The sequence below is a fragment of the Aspergillus novofumigatus genome (assembly GCF_002847465.1).
Source record: "Aspergillus novofumigatus IBT 16806 chromosome Unknown P174scaffold_11, whole genome shotgun sequence".
Taxonomy (NCBI): domain Eukaryota; kingdom Fungi; phylum Ascomycota; class Eurotiomycetes; order Eurotiales; family Aspergillaceae; genus Aspergillus; species Aspergillus novofumigatus.
In genome coordinates, this window is record NW_020194284.1 from 586,387 (window position 1) to 603,700 (window position 17,314).

Consider the following 17,314-nt stretch of genomic DNA (forward strand, 5'->3'; position numbering starts at 1 on the left):
ATTGACTCTGACTTTTCTTCATGAGATCTTCATCAAATAATCTATTCACTCTTGACAATGGCCGAAAGTATGACCAGAATATCCGACGTTCAGCGAAACCCCACATCTTCGCTGGGGAGGGACGATACGCCTCATCAATCAGGGCCCAGGACTCCTGGTTTAGGCGAATTGGATAATCAGTGTGGCAGCGAGCGTTTCAATATTTCAGGGACTGTTGGCTTCCCCAACGGCTTCACGACTGCCAATAGTCCTACCCCCAGCATGCTGTTAGAACTAGAGAAGATAAGGTTCTAATCCACCCCGAACGTTAAAAATAGAGGATATTAATGAGTATAATAAAATAGATGGACGCTATCAAGGAACTAGCCTAAGGATTAATACTTTAAGGCAGATGACCCTCATCCTCCTTTCCAAATCCTCAAGCTATTCTTAGAAAGCTATATTATGCTTTGTGATGGCCCATTGGCCCTTTACTAAGTTAGCATAGAGTTTTATAGAATCTTTATTGTTTTATAAGTTAATAGGAACATAGGCTGCAACGGCTCTAACCATCTGCTAGCTTGACCTGAGTTACCCCCGTGCTCAACTGCGGACGGTAACTACGACACATATACACGTGGTCCTAATTAATGTCTTCTTCTTAGAAGGGCTCTAAAATGATTACTAAGATATTATAAGCGCAGAACCGCTTTTTGGTCCTTATATAACAAAAATTCCGACATTGTAACAGCAGCGCCCCCGAAATGGAGGGGCAAAGACACCGTACCGCAAACGCAGCCGCATGAACGTTCATATCCTTCACAAACCCGCCTAACCTTCTCGGCCTCCAGCCCAGAAGCTGCTCAGCCCGCGCAGAAGAGCCCCGGAACGTTGTACTCATTGCTTTAGCGAGCTTGTCCCCACCAGCACCCTTCAGCCTTACTGTCCCTTTGAAGCCCCAGCATACAGCCATGGATTCGAAGATCTCGCGCATGCCCTCCTGGCTCGTAACCAGGTCAAAAACAGGGTAAACACCTGTTCCGGAGAGGCAAGGGAGCTTCGTGATAGCGCACTGAAAGGCTCGCGCTACGTCGTCGACATGTACCAGCCCCGGCCTTGCATCCGTGTCCAAAGGAATCTCAATCGACTCCTTCTCCCATTCCTCGCTGCGGTGAGAAGCGGAGTCACGAAAGACGACCAGATCGTTAGTTTTCTACCGTAAATCAAGGCGGGCCGGAGAATCATCACATCCAGCACCTCGGTCGCATTTAGTATCTGCTTTTCGAGACCACGTCGCTAGGTAACTAGCTCCTGGGCAGATGAGGGTGCCAGATCTGCGACGGAGAGGTCATTAACGGCTTGGGAAGATGAACCGTGCACCCAGGTCCCGGAGTAGTAGATGAAGCCAAGCTTTGGTCCTTTCACGCCATGTCGCCCGTATTCCTTCTGCCGTTCCTGACCGATGAGCATCACATTGTGGAGCAAACTATAAGAATCCTGGTTCGCGCCTGAGGCGTCAACTACAATGTCAATGTTCTCGGAGCGGACAACGGAGAGATACGGCTCTGGATCTTCGACCGGGTTACTGCAGAGAACGAGTATTATCTCCTGTCGGGCGAGCTGGGCTGCTCTCTCGGGTGAACGTGCCACGCCGTAGACTGTGTGTTGGCCTGACTGGATGAGCCTGTGGGCTACGTGCTTGCCTACGTATCCGCTTGCTCCTAGGATGAGGATTTTCGACATTTCGACATGGTGGAATTGGAGAAGAGATGGAATAACAAGGATTATGCTGACTTATAGAATGCCCTTTGCAGAAGACAGAGAATCTCGAGAGTATGTGATTTGATCGAAGCTAGGGAAATTCATATATGATTCTATTCGGACTTAATAAGACTAAAACCAGCGAAGGTCTACGCTCCCCGGTTTTATCCTCGTCTGCGGTTTTAAGTCCGAAGTAGGTAACTACCTGACGTCGGGCCCGGTCAATAGCTCACAAGACCCGCGGAATCTAAATCATACACTATAATGATGGTTTGAATGCAGTTTTGGACATTTCTCTTTTTGTCGTAGGGAGCAGTTACTCCGAAGCCGGTAGTTTCCGTCCTTACCGGACCCACCCGCCCGGAGACCGTAGCGGTTTGCCAATCTAGGATGTCAGCGGGTACACCCGAACCCCAACTTCTACCTACCAGGCGAATCTAGCCATCGCTGGGAAGTCCGACTAACTGCAGTACGTACTCTCAAACTTGGCAAGAGGTACTGGATCCAGGCTGAAGGGGACATTAGCACGTATGCAGGTTATGAATATGTACCTTGTCCTTGCTCTTCCGGGCCATCTTCTTTGATTCGCCAGCAGAGTAACCCATGTTGAGATTGCCTTCTAAAATAAACTAATGCAACATGAATTGTGAAGTAGCTTTCTGCCTGTAGTCCAAAGATTTATATTCAACTACGAGACTTATGGATCGTCTGATGACCCGCTCTGACCAGGAACCGTCATGGACATGAGTTGAGTCATTATTGGGGATCTATCTTTTCTTTTGCCAGTGGTCTCCTTGTCCTTCGCCATGTCTCCCTTTCTTTGTGTGTTCAACTGCTGCTATGGTACTTTCGATTTCGATAGTTTCAAAAGCCATGAAGGCACAACAGCACGTGATTTTCATGGGATGCCCTCCAATGCACAAAATACTCGTAGTATTTTCCGGTCCGGGCGTGACGCCAAGAAGCGGGCGCTTACTAGGGGATTAGCTTGTGGCGTTAGTTGCCAACTGTTTGAGATAACTACTCCAGGCATATCACATCGTTGGAGCTATTTTAGCTGCTGCAGCCTAATAGACACAGACAACAAGTTTAGTCATAATGACAGGCGGATACTTATCGAAGGTTGGTTATATATACATATATGTCCACCATTTTCATATTAACCCATGACAGAAACGATTATTCCCTTGTATCTCATCAACTACTAGATATTTGGATTAATAGTTTATATTTAGATAGACTAGATACTAGGCTATCTAGTGATATCAAATATTTTCTAGAGAAATCCTAGAAATTAGTGATTACTAAGCATACTAAGCAAACGATCAGGTTTGGTTAACCTAGTCCAATAAACCGCAAAACCCGTAACCGACGGTTTTATCCGGACTCGAATCGGTTTCACCCTAGGGAAACAGAAACCGAAGCGATTCCCTAGGCTAGGGACCGAACCCAAACCGCTGCGAGTTCGGTGAGGGTTGGATTCGATTTTAGCGGTTCGGTTATGCAACTCTAGCAGGGCCAGCTGGATGCTCAGGCAGCTCAGCCCTTGTGAAGTCATGCCTGAATTAGACACCAGCTCATAGTTAAAGCTAGCCAGATAGAACTTGTGAGAGCTAGTGATATTAGTAAGACCAGCTAGAGCCGCTAGACTAGTAAGAGAACCAGCTGAACTAAACCAGACAGATAAAGCAGCCAGCTAGCGGAGATAACTTAAGACAGGATATTCCCCCCAGTGGGTTTAAAAATAATCATTGCGATCTAGCTGATGGCTTCCGTGCTTCCCGCGGCATTAACCTGCTGTGATACATAGGTTAAGTACATCACTGGAGTACAGAAGAGTGACCAGTCATTCCAGGATCTTGTTCACCACCCAGTCAAGAAACACGGGCCCCATCAGGCCGTAAGGCTGACTTCCGGCAGACGCATAATCCGGGGCCATTAGCGAAAGCGGATATCCCATACACATAGTGTCGTTCATCTCAGCTCTGATGCGATTATAAAGCGTGGTTGACACCTCAACTTTGACAATATTGGTCTTGCCGCGACGGATATAATTGCTGATATCCACTGCTGCATTATCGGCCGCGAATGGACCCACCAAGTAGCCATTCACCCAGACGCGAAGAGTGTTGAAGATCGGTCCAACTGAGAGGTACGCCCCAATGTCTTCAATGTCCGGAACTGTGAAGTTGGTTGTATAGGTGCCAATGCCGCTGACGTTTTCGAGCTCAGGAGAGATGCTTTTCCAGGGACGTAGAAACTGGTTCTCGAACTTATGTGTTGATATCTGGGTTCCGATAGAGGTCGTGTCGTTGGGATCCCCTTTCCAATCCTGGATTTCCAGGTTCCAAAGCTTGAGAGAAGTAGGGGATGGCACAACCGCATCCAGAGCCCGATCCGTGGTGTTGTTGATCCTCACTCTTGACGGTCCCTTTATGCTCGCATATAGTCTCCCATCAACCGTGTAGCTGACCGCTTTAACAGCTCCGGAAGTATGCGTAACCCAGCTCTGCCTCTTCCCTGTCAAGGGCCTGAAGCCAATAATGATGGTCTCATAAGGTTGGAGTCTGACAGGTATCCGCATCCCTGTGTTGGAGAACGAATATTGTCCGATTGGTCGTGTGTCTCCGGTCCAAGCATCCAAAAGAAATGGCACCATGTCCTTGCCGACCTGAAAACTGGGCGCAGAAGAGAAAGTGGCATTTGCGTTGTTGAACAACCAAACGTAATCATTTCTGGATTGGGTCTCTGTGCGATAGATGCTGAAGATCGAACTGTTTGGGGACGAAAACTGCACACGCGGTGTAATCCTTGCTTTTGCTAGAGCTGCGGGAAGGTCATAATTCCTTTTCACATGGTGGATGTTTGTTCCGTGTGCGATCAGCTGTTCCACCAAAACAGAAGTGTTGTATGGCTCATTCGGCCGGGATGACAAGGGCAGAGGCTGGACTTCACCCACGAAGAAGACGGGTAATCCTGCACGATCGAACTCTCGAACCTTGGAAAGGACTTCTTCATCAATCTGGGTGTTATTAAGAAATATTAATGCTTTGTAGCTAGGGCCATCAGGGCTGAGAACCCCGTTCGAAGCGGACGCGGCTGGGAGTTGCAGGTTTTGCGGGCCGAGGAAATTGTAGGTATATCCTGAAAGCACTTGTTAGTTTCCTTCATAAGAGACGTCGAAACCGCTCAGACCTTTCGCTTGCAGATTGTCCGAATCATAAATACACGCAGCAGTCCAAGCGCTATTGGACTGGTATATCGCAAGATCAATGCGAGGCTTTCCTGATTTCAGGATGTGCTGATTCCTTCCCAGGTACCCAAGTACATCGTCCATATGCCGCCATGCGGGTTGAATACGACTCCATGAATCGGTGGTACCATAGCTGAAAGGCTGATAACCCGGCCAGGTGGTTTGCACATATGGCCCACTGTATGCCATGCCGTGGATGACCATCGTTGTCAATCCCCCAGCATAGGATTTCTTGATCGAGAGCAAGAGCTCTGGGATGGTCTGGCTATATGCAGGCTGGAAAACGGCTCCAACCTCTGATGAAATGTCGCTTTTGCCAGAAAGCTGGGCTGGGCCAGACAGAGACCGATAAGCATCTAGGATATCCTCGAATCCGAGAGATTCCCCTTCTGGACCATCCACCGACGGAATTTCGTTCAGCTGAAAATAATCTCAGTTAGAGGTTACTACATGATAAACTGGAAGGCTCACAAAACTCATAGGTAAATTATACGAAACCTGCGTGGAGAATTCGATTCCATGTGATTTGGCCCATTCAACATGGTAATCCAGATATTCTTGGTAACACTCGCTCAGAGTCTGCTGATAATTTGCGTTATGAATACTGACGTGATCCGTAGTATACGCTCCGTACTCATACTCCTCAGCGTAAGGAGTGTATGTACGTGCCCATGAGTTGCCTTTGTTAAACAGAAGCGGCAGGTATTTCACAAGACTATATCCATGGGCGGACTCAAACCTCTCCAAAAACCCTCGTGTCCAAGGAAGCACGAGAAGTAATTCCATACTGTCCTCCCAGGCTGCTGTCTGTCAATTTCTGGTAAAACAGGACGGGTAATTCGATCGGCTAGCTTACCATATCTACCGTTGACCCTGAGATTCGTTTTAGTCGCTTCTCCTGTCAGGATATGGTCATCGAAGAATTTGGTATGGAGTTTGGCGCCGGCCTTGCTGAAATGATCTACAGCGAGAGACCCTCTCTGTATCGTTGTTGTCCCGTTGATGCCACCCGAGCAGGACACTTGGTTGGTAAAGCCCTCCCAGAAAGCAAATATCTTCCATGTGTCATTGCCAGCCGGAACTTTCCAGTCCAAATCGAGACCATTCACATAGGGACTGAGATCGACGATGGAGTCTTCATCTATTGTCACCTTCGTTGTCATGGCAGAGCTGTTGCTCTTAGATTCTATTGCAGCAGGACACAGGGAGTTAGCACCAAGTACAGGTCCCGATCAACAAGCAGGAAACCACAAAACCTTTTATTATCCTGCCAGCAATCACACCCTTCAGGTTGCCTTTCTCAGCATTGGTGAGACCATGCATGAACCCACCACCGGAGAGCAGGGTACCGGTAAGATTTTGCGGCTCTGGGACGGAAGCTATAATTGAACTTCCTGATCTGACCGTCATAACACCGAGTTGCTATGTGATGCTTAGCCGCTGTTGTCCAAGCATTCAATCCATTTGGTGGAAAAAAGGATGGAAACTTATCATACCAAATGGACAGATAATCCTTCGGTTCCAGCTTCAGCGGGTGTTCCCTGACCCTGACTAGCACCTAAGCTAAAGTCCATCAGAAGAGAGTTGTCAACTGCTGCTTGTAATGCTATATCGAAAACATTCCGAAAAGCTTCGGTCCCAAATCCATACGTGTTCCAGTCCGTGGGTGGCGTGGCATCCGTGGGATTGCCATAGGCATAGAAAGGTAATAGCTCGAAACCACCTGCTCCTTTGGCAGCGAGGTCGGCGATATCTTGTTGGACGTAGGAAGTTGTGACACTAGCATCGGGAATCCTAGGTGTAGATTAGCTCTTGGTATACAATCGGTAATGTCTGACCCATCGGAGTTTACCAATAGCGAAATTTAGCTCTGGAGGTCGCGGGGGCGATTTAAACTGATCAGCTGCTGATGGGTTTGCAGCCGCAAAGGTTGCTTGCAACGAAAGACAAAGAAGAGCCTTTCGTACAAACATTTTGAGGAGCTTGATGGCTCTCCTATTTGACCAGAGCACACGATAGATAGGGCCTACGCCGTCAGCCGTAACGATCAAATATTCCCTGCGTCACTCTGCGAATTTCATGCTCTTTATATCACTTCCTGGATACAAGTGCGAAGACAGACATGATTGGACAAAGAGATCCTTGGCAACTGCCTGTCTACTACGAGTTACTCATAGACCCACTCCACATCATCGGTTTCAGTTCTGAACAATATTAATAGGACCGTCTCCCGGGTACGAGAATACGAATACGCGTATAAACAGGTATACAGCAGGTAAAGGCCGCGTCCGCCATGCGCCGTGTTCGCACACAATGGCTATAGAGACTCGGCACTACGTCACTGTAGAATTGCCATTCGTTCCGAAAATGTGGATTTTGGAACACAGGAACATGACATTTTGAGCTCCATACAGCGCCCTGAACGACGGAGGGAACACAATAACGTAGATATTGCTAATTATAGTATGGCTCTCTTAATCCAAGATTAGCGGTCCGGTATGTTGCGCCGTGGGGTCCGTCTCTGCTGTTCTCTGCAAGTCACTACTTCGAGAGTCAGGGTTGCTATAGCTGAGCGGGTCTATAGACTCATACTTGCCTAGTATAGCGAGCAGGCATATGATGAACTTAATGATACAACGATGTGGTAAGGTCAAGAACAAACTAATCGTACATAAGAATAATAACAGTAGACATAGAACTAAGGGCTTTTAAGCGCGTGTGGTCAATAGTAAAAGAGTATATTCCCTGACGGCCATCAAGATCGCCGGTACTACAACTTGCGTCGCCCCTATCAATGTCTTATTCCGTCACCAATCCTGTTGTAATCGGCAGACGGCGGGCTAGAGTCGTGTAGAGTCCTTTCTTTGTCCGTACATTCCCAGTCCCACCGTTCCGGGCCTGTTCTGGTCTGAGTTGGTTTGGCGAGTACTGTTTACAAGGGGATGTGATCTGAGTCCTGGTCTAGGTCTTCCCGTGAGCGGCATCGGATGAGGCTATCCGTAAGACTCGGTGTGGCCAAGGATAGGTCTATGGTGGTTTGTGTCTCTAGCCGTGAATGCAGTCGTTTCTCGCTCAAATAGAAGGCCCAATTGGTGCTCTTCTAATATTTGGAGAGTCTCTCATTCGCTTTGGATCTGGCCTTTGCACCCTGAGTACCTTCTCAATACGGGTGGTGCAGGTGGAAATCTGCCACCACGATTTGTCCCGCATGGCTGATCTAGTACCCTTTTTAAGGTTGTTATGGCACTGATAGTTGGTTCGATGCTTGGGACGGGATCATATACGCTGTGAATGATGATAGTTTCCTCATGCTCACCCCACCGCCGCTCTAGTGTGCCAACATATGGTGTGTGGTGCGTGACCGTCCAGGATGTCTCCGGCAATATAAGAGTTCAGAAGGTGATATAACAGCAAGGATTTAGCAGAACTTTATGGCATATTTAGATCTAATAGAAGAAATTTATAGAGACTGTATATTAATTCCTATAGAAAGAATATCATAGATAGGAAACAGCAAACATGGCGATTTGCTGAAGTGGGTTAAAGCTGACAGGTCAGATTTGCCTAGTTTTTAGCGCCGATACTAGCTCCCACTTACATCGAAGCACAATGAGGTTTTTGGTCTTTGGATCTTCGATTTCGGCCGAGTCGCTGCCCTTTGGTCTAGCCACCAGATGATTGTCAAGGCCTCAAAGCGATACACCCATGTCTCATAAGTCTGCAGGGAGGCTAAAACTGTGGTAAGAAAGGTATCCAGATACCGTCTCGTGGACCAAATCCAAATCGGCCGAGGCCATGATGGACTTCGCCAAGGCATCACAACGGCTTCGCAGCCTAACAGTGCGAGAGGCAGTTAGGCCACGACGGGCCATGATGAGGCTCTAAGTTCGTTTTCCAGGAAGTGGAAGATTCTACATGTACATACTCTACTTGGAGATACACAGTTATTGTAGCCTGCCTATCGCTTTGGCGAGGGGTCAGGGTAAATGAAATCATCATCATCATCCATTATACTGCAGAGCCGGGATGCTAAAGCCGTGTCATTTCCAACAGCCACAATGCATAGTAAAAACATTTGGCATGGACATATTTGGAATGAGTTTTAAAAGGATTCCTCAATTTTTATTCAAGGACTTCCATCGCCAATTTTTGCCATGTTCACGAATATCATGCAAGTGAAACGACTATGGAGAGCTTCTGTTTGGTGGGGATCATGGCATTGCATAAGGCGTCATCCTTCCCTGCGAGGACAGCACACTTAGCGTCATGCCAAGCATAACTGGTCATTTGGCACCCGTTTGGTAAAGACTGGCAAGCGTGCTCAAGTAGACTGGTCCTCCTTTTAATCCCACAATAGTTTATGGAAATCTGAATGATACAAGATGTTAACAGTTCAGAGAAAGACAGAAAACAGCTCCTAGACGAGACGTCAGTCCAATCAGACAAAATGCGCTCTATTTTCCAGATCTCTCTCTTTGGTTCACTTGCTCTCTCCATCGCAGCGAGGCCGGTCATTGATCAGATTGTGGTCGGGAGCCACCATACCGTGGAAGTTGTCCCTGTCAAAGACGGGAAAGTCAAGGCAATGGGGAAGGCAGGACTTTATCTATGCTCAGAAGCAGGATTCCGGGGAACTTGCATCCATTACACCACACCTTGGGGAGAGTGCAGTAGGTCTACCTCAACCAGTATGATGTATTGACGAGAGAAATGGCCTAACATGTTCTCGCACAGCAAACATTTGGCACACTTTTCCCCCAGGTCGACATGAGGGAGTCTCTGCCGCCGGAGCTGATCCTGGTAACTGGTGCACTCTGTACTCGTGAGTATCCTTGACCCTGTAGCAAATATGGGTATTAGATGCAGCTACTGATTTTTCTTTTTAATTATATTTAGGCAAGAGAACTGCCGTGGCCGTGAGCTTCAAATCTACTATCCGGGCTACAAGGACCTCAGAGAGGTGAGTTTTAACGATAAGGCCGCTAGTTACAACTGCGCTGCGCTTTGAAGATCTTGAAGTGTATCCGGAAGATCAGAAACTGTTATGTGGGATGACCAACAGCGCTGAGTTTTGACGTTCGACTTGGTTTGCAACAAGTGCACGGGGGTAGATATATGGAGGGCAAATGATTGTACCGAGTCAGGGAAGTTTAAGATAGCTTGCCAGGTTTGAATTCAACAATCTTGACCCGAAATGAGATGTTCTTTGAGAGACTCACTACGAACTTTCCCTCCCACTTGCCTACTACGGTAGTTCTAGCTCCACACATTTAACGTCCAGCTCGACAATCTTCTCGGTTGTAAGAGCTTATCAACTCTACCCGCACTTGTTGTCAATCAGCGTACAACCCAGTCAATCAGATAGCTCACATGACGAATGTGCGGAAAAAAGGGAGTTCCACCTCGATTAGGCTTTAGAGCAAGAAGGAGTTCACACATAGATGAGAGATCCGTTGAGAACACATATGCTGCGGATGTGGACATGATCCCAAAAACCCGCGGTAATGTGTTGCAGTAAGCTGACGAAGTGGCTGCAGTTTCATAACCGGATCGATACCAGAACCGTCAACTAGGTATCGAAAAGGGATGTGACGTCCCCGGGCGGTCTTGTCTGCCACCCGAAGCCCATCGAGCCCACTGCTGATCGTTTCTCCATCTTGATAGCTACTGTAAATATGGGACATGAAGGTTTCATGGTGATAAGGAGGCCTGGTTGAAGATATCAGCGCTAGAAATTGGGGCCCCAAGCTTCACGCAGGCAAGGACCACTAATCGTTCTTTGTTTGAGGCCGTGGAGTATCGCCATAACAGGTTAGCTTACTGCATCCAGAATCATACTTTGGGATCTATCTTTTATCCACACGCACCCTTCTGATGCAGATGTCCCCGGGAAGCCGCTTGTTGGACAAACCCGTAGCCGTACCATACATAGCATTTCTTTCTTGAACCGGCACCCCAGATCGGAAAACTGACAAGGGGAACATTATTTACAAACTGCCTAGTACTAGTACATCGGCGTCTTATTGCAGAGGAAATGGAATGGAGTCAGCAGAACGATCTTGCCCAGCACCAGTCCTCATCTCAGATGCTAAGCCAAAAACAACTTTGCATTGTTTACCTCCTGATTCTATTAACAGCCATTTAATAGTCAGCAAGAGCTACTCTGGCACAGAATTTGCTACATTCTCTCACGTGTACAATTCGTCAGCCTGCGGTTAGTTTTGCGCTTCACGGATGCAGCATGCGACACTAGCAACTTGATTTGACGGGTTTGTCATGTGGTGTTAATGACGAATTAAATCTATGCCTATGTGGGTAGTATGATGGTTGCTAAGCTAGCCATCCTTAGTTAGTATTTCTTCAGCAAATGCACTAGATGATTATACCGCAGTCAGATGTGCTGGTGGATTACTACTGTGGTCTAATTCAGAGATCCGCTGGCTATCGGATGGAGAGGGGAAAAAGGTCTGCATAGCGCGCTCTGATGAGGAAGGTGATGTAGCAGAAGATGCTGAGTTAGTCAGTTAGTGGACTATACTGGAGAAGTTAATGCTCCTAGGGAGGAACGCGCAAATGGTGACCTGGCTTCACACTTGAGACCTGTCCTCGCTGTACTTTGATTGTGGGGTGCTTGTCAAACTGAAAGAGCTAGTTATAGCAAACACAGTGTTGCACACACCGCATTTGGATTGCCGATATCATGTCTGCTAATGATAGTTATGAGATTGGTGAAGGCATGTTAGGGACAAACGCCAGTCATGCAACATTTCTATTTTATCTTCTAGCCATTCCCTTCAAATCTCTAAAGGGATGTAAGACACTACTCTCCCTTCTTTAGCACACGGATCCTAAAGGCTCTGATCACCACCCTGAAGTGAGTGGCACAGCATGAAACTGTTACCGCGAATTCCTCTGCTAGGATCTTCAAGAGCTACTACTGCTGGGAACTTGGCCCCTCTGACTATGGATGGCGCCAATATCAGTTACTCTGTCGGCTGCGGAAAGAGGTAAGTCTCCAGAGTAAAAGTATTTCCATCCTTTCATGCATCAGTCAAAAGCACTTGCCTCACATCTATGAATTGACCTTAGACTATCGCCTGAATGATTATCCACTTTGTGGCGGACTTCCATACTCATCATCTTCAGAGAACTTTAAGCATGCGTAGCATTCCTAAGATGGCAATTTAAATAGCTCCCCAAAGAATGGTAAGGCTTGTGATCAGTATCAAAGACAATTGAACATCAAATATACTAGACCCAACAACCTTTACCTTGCTTAACAATGATACTATACACAATCAGATTATTTCATAACACTAAAAGTGAGGTAATATGGAAGACTTAATTCAATACTTGATATTTCAAAGCGCTCTTCCTGTTCTTCAGGATGCAGAGATTTCACTGGTAGTCTGGGTATAGGATGAGGGTCTGAGGCTCTCAAGTCATTTAGTAAGTAACAAATTTCTAAGATTACAACTACGGTAAGTACAAGCAGTGATCCCGGTGGGATACAGCAGGCACACATTAAAGGTGACATTATTCAAAGGCTCATTGACGATCAGCGAAGTTGTATGGAGCGCTAGAGTCGCACTAGTGAGAGAGAAAATGGAATTATGATATTGACTGGATTTTGAACTATCAAACTATCTGAGATTGAAGCTATCTACGTATGAGGCAGAAGACGGTGTGAGGCGTTAGGCCAACTCTGGAGGCGTAGACGAGAGTCACCACAGCGATATTTGGTGATTATCATTCAGCACCACTTCGCCAGGTTATAGAACTGTCCAGACGTATCAAAGTTGTCGTTGAGGCAGTCACAGCAGTCTATACTGGTCAGCATCTAGATCAGCAGTATTCATTCAGAGGAGCCAGCAAAATGATTTGAGTGCATTTCTTTGCCATGATAGCCAACCGACTTCGTCATTTACTATGCAGAGTCAGCTGGTTCATTTCTTTTCCCAACCACTCATTCAGATTCAACTCCTCATCCTATCAAGCTTTCCCTGACGCAACTCCACTCTTACGTATTTTCACCAACACTGACCTGAAGCTAAGAATAACGTTCGACTATATTGTAGATGGCGTTGTGTAAGGTCGATTGGTCTCCACCCTGGCGGCCATCATATACATTGAGTGGTTGAAGGAGAAGACTTGAATCCAACCCAGTACTACCCTAGGCCGTGCCGACGACTACTATTATGATTGGGCCAAGGGCAGTCCTTGAATGGACGTTATATTTCTTGACTGCACAAGCGGAGTACTGGTCCCAACATTCCGCCGGTTATACACTGACGCAAGGGGTGAGAGAGAAAATATGCTAGGCTCCAACGCTCTTACGTACATGCACACTACCAAATATATAGCCTAATATCTACATATAAATTAATTCACAAGTTCCCCTTGAAACCTTTCCGGTAGTATTCCTTCCACAGCACACCAATAGCTAAACAGTGCAAAAGTCACCAATCTATCTGTCGTACCACCCATTCATTGATTGATCATGTCAAGCACTGAGCACACCCGCGAACGGACACTCAGACACCACAAGAAACTCAAAGCAAAGAAGAAGCTCGGCGAGCCGGAAATCGAATTTATCGTTGCGATGTGGCCATCGGTTGATATGATGCGGACCGACGGCTGGAGCGGCGACAAGATCGAATCGGCCTTAGAAAGATACTATATTGGTGCCCAGTAGTACGTAGCCCGCTAACTATCCAATTTGCCATCGTGAGGTCGAATCTTGGTAATATTACTAACTCCACGAAGTTACCTTACGCCCAACAATAACGCACCCCCCAGGATGATTGAGCAGTATGGTGCCGACTGGGGACTGAATGCCCGAGGTATTTACTACCGCCATTATTATTCTCCGGGGTGGGTAACTTCAGATCACGATCTCTGGCTACCGTCACTTGATGGCATCGATTGGAATCATTTTAGTGAGTCCAGTCGCCGCTCGAGAGCAGAAACTTTCCTCAAGCATGTTCTCAGCAATGAACGATGGAAGAAGAGCGAATATGCATGGGAAGCCGACGCTTGGACAGATGTTTTTGGTCAGGTGAAGAATGACCCAGTGCTGGCCGTGTCGGTTTATCCCTATTGGTGCAGCCTCAGCATCTGATCTAACGAGCCCAGAGATAAGCACGAATACAACACCGTTAAGCTGAAGAGACCCAGTGTCATGTTTATTAGTGGGTGAGCCCAAGTTCATCAAGAGAATTCCAGATGCAACTTTCGGACTTGCAACCTTCAAACCGAGAGACTACCAGAATATTTTAGCAGAGTGGAAATTTGGACCATGACCGCCTTGAAGCACTCCTGCTTCATCGACATTGTGGCCTTATTTCTGATGCACGCTGGGGGTACACAGACCTTGTTTTTCCATTCGCAGTCTATGAGGCTAAGGGATGGGGTGGTGATGCTCGAGAAGCACGTCAGCAGGGATGTTCAGCAGGAGCTGTATATCTTGATATGCTAGATAGCCTTGCTCAGCAGCCAGGAAAGGTGGGACAAAAGAACAAAGTATATCAATCGGCAAAGAGTCGCAGGCAAAGCCAAGTCTTTGTCTTTACCTCATTTGGTGCTCACTAGCATGTCCTGGTTGGCTACAAACGACCGCGGCATGAAATGGAGTATGCGGGGCATGAAGGATTCAGCGAGTCAGTTTATGTAAGTCTGGTCGAGAATTAGCTTCAGTGGCGAGTTTACCTGACCTTGGAATCATAGACTTTCCAGAGAATCTGGAGCGATCGTGTTGTAAGTATACGGAAAGCCTGGGAACTCCTGTCGCTAGTTGACCAGATACACCTTTGGGGAGCAACCGATTTCCGAAATTCTATTATCCAATATCTAAAACAATGGCATGAATTCGGCAGGAGATGTTATGCCAATGATGTTGATTTCCTGTTCCCAGAGCTCAACACAGACAGAGTCCCGCAAGATGGGGAAGGGTATTGTTTCATACCCGCGGCTTCCCTACAACTTCCGGACTGGGCCAACTGGCTCTCGGAGGAAATTCATGGCAAATTGCTGGAAAGAGTGGGGTTCCACTTCCGCGAAGCCTACCGAAGAGATCTTTCGGCTCTGAGTGATCAATGGCCCGCGGCTATTACATGCGTACGTGGAGACTGTGGTCCACTGGGCACTCCAGGATATCCTATTCTGTCCGAGGAAGAGATGGTAGCGCACTATCGCCTGGTCCACGGGACAGACGATGAAACAATAGCAGACCTCATGCGCGTTTGCGGCGAAGCAAAAGCGTTTGAAAACGATGGCAATCCGCTGCAGGTAAGAAAGAGAAAGAGATCAGAGAGCGGAGAACCTGGACCATGCACGAAACAGTTGTGACATCTGCTACGTGACTGTGGATGCATAGATATCAGTGTAAGGCAGGACGAATCTCGATGCACTTGGATTATATAATACGCATTAACTAATGGTTAGTTGATTAATGATGGTTAATGACATGGGAGGAGGCAGCATGTTTGATATCCCAGGCAAAGATGGCAAAGATGTGGTTTAGATTGATTGTAAAGGAGTGGGTAAGCGCAAACATCTACACGCTGTTGCATGTTTTTCTTCCCCTTTTTTTTGTCTTCCTTTTTCTTTTCTTCGTTATTGCGTCAGTGTCTAGTACAGCCTAAGAACACTGTGGAGTTAAAGAATATTTTCATCAGCTTCCACCAGACACTAGTAGAATATCTGCCCCTGCTCTTTAACTCTATATCTGTGACCATAACCTACTTAATCTCCTTTTATAAGTCACCCTATAACTACTAGCAATCTTAAGGTATGGCCCTGTGATTATGGAGCGTTATCCTTCCCTGGCTAAGAAAAGTAATAGAGTAGTATTAATAACTTAATATAGAAAACTATGTCACACCTTGAGTTCCGTCTCTGCTGTTCTCTGCTAGTCAACTACTTCGGGAATAGGGTGATATAGTGCTAAGCTATATCCTAGAATTGGATATATTAGAGTTTAGATAAATTACGTTGCTTAGGGAAGCCAGTTTACCTATTTACAAGAATATAACTTCTTACTAGCTTAAGTGCAGAATATTTAGGCACCTAAATCTTTATCTAGAAGGTACTGGATCTTAGGCGGCAAAGAAGTGATAGAATAATTACTAGGAGGGGTAACCAACAACATATACATGCTATTATATATTTTTTCCCCTTTGTTTTAAGGATTGGGCCCTCCACCTACTACCTAGACCCTCAAACCACACCGGAACACGCTGAAACGACCCGTCAGGTATTTTGCACACCAACACAATCAGCGGGAGAAGCTTGTTCAATACGGGCGCGATTCTTAAGCGTTCTTGGGTAATCTTAGAACTAGGCCAAGAGAACAGCAGTGGATCTTGAGCGCCCGAGGATTGATTTAAAGCAATGCAGGTAAATTCTTGAATGTGAGACTCTTGAACTGGCGACCATCGGTCGGGGTAACTTCCCCTTCTATAAAGGATAGGAACATTCTTTTGAAAAATGAGTTTTTCTTCGTCAACATGATCCAAAGCCAATGGTCGCCAGCGGATGGGGAATTTTTGGTCCGTCTTAGAGTCATGGCAGATGATGCGTAATTGAGACGGTTCCAGACTGATGGTTTGCTTGTCTACGAGATGGGGAATGAAGCTGTTCCCCGTAGCATGTGAACGTTGATTCGGCCCCCAAAAATCAGGTAGAACTGTTTCCAGTTTCGATTTCTCCACTAGCTGCATAGCCTCCTCTTTTGGTTCCTATTGAGGGTCCAGAGACAACACTTTGAACAGCATACCGCTTGGTGGCGCGACAAACAGATGGCTAAGATGAGCTCGAGCTGACTGATTATTCAAGTGACAATCCTTCATGGCCCAGTTGCGAACGGGCTATGGTATACCATATCGAACGAATCTGTTGCATTCATGACTAAGGTACTAAGGGGCTGTCAAGGGTGCAAATATTTAATAGTCTATTGGCCAATGCAATTGCTGTTTATGACCCGAGGTAAACCTATCTGGTCCACTTTTGCTCTACTATGCATACCTAGTCTTGGAAGAGATGTATGTCGTAACTTGGCCACAAGTCTGTGATTATGGAGAATTCTAAAATCGAAAGGGAAAGCAGCCTGTCGATCAGAACATTAGGTAAAGTTTTGGCCTCATGGTTACATTCGCGGGATATGTACTTACATAGATTTGAGGAAATCTTGAAACTGCAGGGTCTTCAGATGAGACATGCATGGTCCTTGCAGCATCAGCGGGTGCATCCTGGTGGGGAGATCAGAATTCCTCCTATGGCCTGGTCTTACAGTTCCACGCTCGGCTGGACCCTGATGGCTAG

At 46.8% G+C, this 17,314-nt stretch overlaps 5 protein-coding genes across 5 annotated transcripts; 2 read left to right on the forward strand and 3 right to left on the reverse strand.

The window, feature by feature from the left end:
* Positions 1-544: 544 nt before the first annotated feature.
* P174DRAFT_516245 (NAD-dependent epimerase/dehydratase family protein) lies at positions 545-1,839 on the reverse strand (the record flags this gene model as incomplete). Its single annotated transcript, XM_024832308.1, has 5 exons — positions 1,541-1,839; positions 1,321-1,465; positions 1,168-1,275; positions 767-1,141; positions 545-586 (listed from the first exon to the last, which is right to left on the reverse strand). The coding sequence occupies exons 1-5, from the start codon at positions 1,720-1,722 to the stop codon at positions 545-547; spliced, it is 852 nt and encodes a 283-aa protein (XP_024677656.1). The 5' UTR covers positions 1,723-1,839.
* Positions 1,840-3,586: 1,747 nt separating this feature from the next.
* P174DRAFT_455263 (uncharacterized protein) lies at positions 3,587-6,966 on the reverse strand (the record flags this gene model as incomplete). The annotated part of the gene is made up of 7 exons (XM_024829304.1): positions 3,587-4,884; positions 4,936-5,413; positions 5,465-5,793; positions 5,850-6,179; positions 6,250-6,415; positions 6,490-6,787; positions 6,815-6,966. The coding sequence occupies 7 exons, from the start codon at positions 6,964-6,966 to the stop codon at positions 3,587-3,589; spliced, it is 3,051 nt and encodes a 1,016-aa protein (XP_024677657.1).
* A 2,367-nt stretch (positions 6,967-9,333) lies between these two features.
* On the forward strand, positions 9,334-10,188 carry P174DRAFT_446118 (uncharacterized protein). Its single transcript, XM_024828507.1, has 3 exons — positions 9,334-9,663; positions 9,728-9,815; positions 9,890-10,188. The coding sequence occupies exons 1-3, from the start codon at positions 9,441-9,443 to the stop codon at positions 9,999-10,001; spliced, it is 423 nt and encodes a 140-aa protein (XP_024677658.1). The 5' UTR covers positions 9,334-9,440; the 3' UTR covers positions 10,002-10,188.
* Positions 10,189-13,424: 3,236 nt separating this feature from the next.
* Positions 13,425-15,632, forward strand: P174DRAFT_516247 (uncharacterized protein). The gene is made up of 6 exons (XM_024832309.1): positions 13,425-13,687; positions 13,760-14,077; positions 14,129-14,171; positions 14,276-14,557; positions 14,585-14,662; positions 14,720-15,632. The coding sequence occupies exons 1-6, from the start codon at positions 13,494-13,496 to the stop codon at positions 15,338-15,340; spliced, it is 1,536 nt and encodes a 511-aa protein (XP_024677659.1). The 5' UTR covers positions 13,425-13,493; the 3' UTR covers positions 15,341-15,632.
* A 164-nt stretch (positions 15,633-15,796) lies between these two features.
* P174DRAFT_435766 (uncharacterized protein) lies at positions 15,797-17,214 on the reverse strand (the record flags this gene model as incomplete). The annotated part of the gene is made up of 5 exons (XM_024825951.1): positions 15,797-15,820; positions 16,261-16,731; positions 16,770-16,815; positions 17,018-17,058; positions 17,164-17,214. The coding sequence occupies 5 exons, from the start codon at positions 17,212-17,214 to the stop codon at positions 15,797-15,799; spliced, it is 633 nt and encodes a 210-aa protein (XP_024677660.1).
* Positions 17,215-17,314: the final 100 nt, after the last annotated feature.